This window comes from Acanthisitta chloris, unplaced genomic scaffold (assembly GCF_000695815.1).
Source record: "Acanthisitta chloris isolate BGI_N310 unplaced genomic scaffold, ASM69581v1 scaffold11379, whole genome shotgun sequence".
NCBI lineage: Eukaryota > Metazoa > Chordata > Aves > Passeriformes > Acanthisittidae > Acanthisitta > Acanthisitta chloris.
In genome coordinates, this window is record NW_008690847.1 from 1 (window position 1) to 3,463 (window position 3,463).

Consider the following 3,463-nt stretch of genomic DNA (forward strand, 5'->3'; position numbering starts at 1 on the left):
GCGGATGCGCCACACCACCCCCCCGGAGCCCCCACTCTCCAGGGCCACCAGGTTCCGCACGAACTCCCCGGTCTTCAGGTCCCACAGCTTCACCGTCCCATCGTCTGAGCTGGTCACCACAAACTTGGAGCTGAACTGCAGGCAGGTCACAGCGCTCTGGTGCTTGCTGGGACCTGGGGGGGAGGCAGCTGTGAGCACCAGGTGTGCCCAGGACACCTCGTGCAGGGGGATGGGGACATCTGGCCCCAACAGCTGGCAGCTCAGAGGGACTCTGTTCCTGGGGACACCCAGCCTTGGTTTCTTGGGGCCATCCACAACCCTGTCCCACCACAGCTAGCAGGTTGGAGGCACCCGACCCTAACTTCTGATGGGCATCTACCACTCTGCCCCACCACAGCTGGGATCTCAGAGCCACTCCAGACCCCTGAGAGAGAAAAGCTGCCCCCAACTCTAGGCCCCTGAGGGCAAGGAACGCCCCCAGCCCCCTCACCCTGCAGCGTCTGCAGGCACTGTCCTGTCTTAATGTCCCAGATCTTGACGGTGGAGTCGGCGTTGCCGGACACAAGGATGTTGTCACGCAGCTCCATCCCACTGGTGAGTGACTGGTGCCCCATGAGCGTGTGCAGGCAGTTCCCACTCTCCACGTCCCACACACGAATTGATGTGTCCAGAGACCCACTCACGATGTGTGTCCCATCAAACTGCCGGGGAGGAGGGAGTATTCAGCTCAGCAGCCCCTGGTTTGGGGTGCAGCACCCCCCAGAGCCCTCAGCTCAGCCACAGACTCACATCCCCCTTGGATTTTTGGGGTGCACAGGTGCTGCTGGTGTGTGCCCACAGCACATGCATGTGGGGTGGTTGAAGGGGCAGATGATGTCCCTACAAGGCACAGGCATGGTCTGTGCGTCTGCACAGTGTGCACAGCATGGATTTAGCCTCTGCCTTTCTGGCACAGCTCAGGCCCCCCAAGCAGAGGGCAGGGGAGACGAAAGGGGGGGAAAGCACTGGGAGGGCAAGTGAGGGGGGCTATGTCTGCAGGGAGCAGAGAGGGCAGGGGAGCACAGGGAAGGAAGGCAGGTGTGCAGGGCCGTACCTGCAGTGAGTAGACGCGATTGGTGTGTCCCTGCAGTGTGTGGGTGCAGCTTTCGCTCTCGGGGTCCCACACCTTGACCGTGTAGTCATAGGCGCCACTAACCACCTTGTTGCCGTCGTACTGGACGCAACGCACGGCCGCTACGTGCCCCATCAGCACGTGCAGGCACTGCCCCGTCTCGATGTCCCACAGCCGCAGCGTGGCATCCCGGGAGCCACTCACCACCCTGGGGGTGAGAGGACACCTGGGGCATGGCTGCCGGGGTGATGAGTCCGTCACCTCAGGATTCCCCCACACCTCCCTGAGTGCCAGGGGACAGCTGGGGCCTGAGTGCTGGGATGACGAGCTCATTCCCCTGGGATCCCCCCGCCCCCGTGCCGTACCTGTTTCCGTGCAGGTGCATGCAGCGCACGGTGGAGGTGTGCCCGTACAGCGTGTGCACGCACTCACCGCTGTCTGCGTTCCACACCTTCAGCGTGCGGTCCGTGGAGCCGCTGATGACGATGGTGTCCCTTCGGCGTGCGTTCCGTGGAGCCGCTGATGACGATGCTGTCCCTCATCTGGGATGACCAGACCCCCCCAGTGTGGCCCACCAGCGTCTGCACACACTGTGGGGGGCGGGACATGAGACAGGTGGGTCTCTCCCATCTCCCTGACACATGCAGCAGCAAGGAGCAGTTGCACAGCTCCACAGTCCTTGTCACCAGGGGCCCAAACAGCCCAGGAGCCAGGGTGTGGCCTCACCTGTGCCCAGCACAGGGCATGGTACTCACCCTGGTGCCCCCTGGCACCAGTGACACTCACCTCCCCAGTAACAGCTGACCACACCTTGAGCGTGTTGTCGTCGGAGCCACTGACGATTCGGTTCCCACAGAACTGCAGGCAGGTGATCACGTGGTCATCGTGGCCCTTCAGCACCTACAGGAGCACGGGGATGAGGGGGAGGCAGAGCAGTGCAGACCCTCCCAGCCTGCAGGAGCCCTAAATACAGCGAACACTGGGGAGGCAGGAGGTGCTGCAGGAAAGGGCTGGCCGAAGCCTAGCACAGAGGCCCAGGGAAGGACACCCACCTTCTCCAGATGCAGAAGACCTTGCTTCCACCACCCCTAACTACTCCAAATTAGCTGGATTCACTCTCTGCGTCATACCCCGGCTTCCCCCACAGAAGTGCCCTGGGATCCGTCCCTGGGGGGACTTTCAGACCCACTTTGGGGGACTGTAGCTTCCCCCGTAGCAGCTCCCTGAGGTCTGCCCCAAGTGGGACCACCCAGATGCACCTTGGGGAACCACAATTCCCCAAGGTCTGTCCCAGGTGGGACCCCCAGATGCACTCTGGGGGGACCACAGCTCCCCAGGGTCCATCCCTGATCAGACGCCCCAAACCCACCTTGGGGGGTCGCAGGTCCCCGCTGCGCCAGTTCATGTCGATGCGGTGCTGGCGCAGGAAGGCAAACTTCCAGGGGCTGTACATGAACCCAGGGCTGAGCAGACGTCGCTTCCGCAGGTGCAGGGGCTCCTCGATCCCTGCAAGGGGAACGCAGTGGTGCTGTGCCTGAGCCGACCCCAGGATGGCCCCCAGCACCCACCCGAGGGGGCCCTCACCTTCCTCTCGGCACTTCTCCCTCCAGAGCAGGTTGTCCTCTGCCAGGACCCTCCAGTAGCGGCACGTCTGGGCTGCGCGGAGCAGGTCCCGTGGCTCCAGGAAGGACAGGACGTACAGTGCCAGCTGTGGGGGGCACAGGGGTCACAGAGGGTCCCCGGGGGGCTCCACCCAGGCCCCCACAGCCCTGCTCACCTCCTTCGGCAGCAGGGAGATGAAGTCCCGCTGGAACTGGGGCTCAATGACCTGCATCATGTACTTGATCTGCGCTGGTTCACAGCGGTCAATGAGCTCGTCCAGGGCCAGCAGCTTCTCTGGGCCACTCCAGCGCTGTGGGGGGACCCACAGTGATCCCCCACTCCATACCACCAGCCAAGGGCCAGCACACAGGTGGGACCCCCCACTCCCGCGGACCCCCATCGCCCTGCAGCTCCATGTCCCCAGCCCAACTCAGCTCCAGCACCCAGGTGGGAGCTCAGTGAGTCACAGGTGCTGAATGACACTTGACACCACCCTGGCCTGGGGTGGGAAGCAGGACAGGGCTGACACCCCTTCTGTGCTGCCTCACCTAAGCAGAACTCCCACAAATCCACCCACCCAGGGCCCAACCCCGCTCAGCCGCCCGGAGCCCCAGGTAAGCTGTACCTGGAAGGTGCGGAGCCAGTCCTGCAGCTCGGGCGGAGGAGAGGCGGCGCCGGGCCTGCCCCACCTTGGCGTTGCGCAGGTCTCCGAAGGTGGTGGTGGGGCTGGGAGTGCAGGGGCCCAGCGTC

At 64.0% G+C, this 3,463-nt stretch overlaps 1 protein-coding gene across 1 annotated transcript in view; it reads right to left on the reverse strand.

Moving 5' to 3' along the window:
• Nucleotides 1-3: 3 nt before the first annotated feature.
• LOC103809174 (F-box/WD repeat-containing protein 7-like) overlaps nt 4-3,463 on the reverse strand; it is a gene marked incomplete at its 3' end in the record, with an annotated part of 3,932 nt that continues 472 nt past the window's right edge. Inside the window, 11 exon segments of the mRNA XM_009081991.1 lie at nt 4-173; nt 491-701; nt 1,094-1,319; nt 1,477-1,599; nt 1,643-1,701; nt 1,898-2,011; nt 2,481-2,617; nt 2,696-2,819; nt 2,889-3,023; nt 3,339-3,381; nt 3,383-3,463. Coding sequence (XP_009080239.1) covers nt 4-173; nt 491-701; nt 1,094-1,319; nt 1,477-1,599; nt 1,643-1,701; nt 1,898-2,011; nt 2,481-2,617; nt 2,696-2,819; nt 2,889-3,023; nt 3,339-3,381; nt 3,383-3,463 — 1,423 coding nt within the window.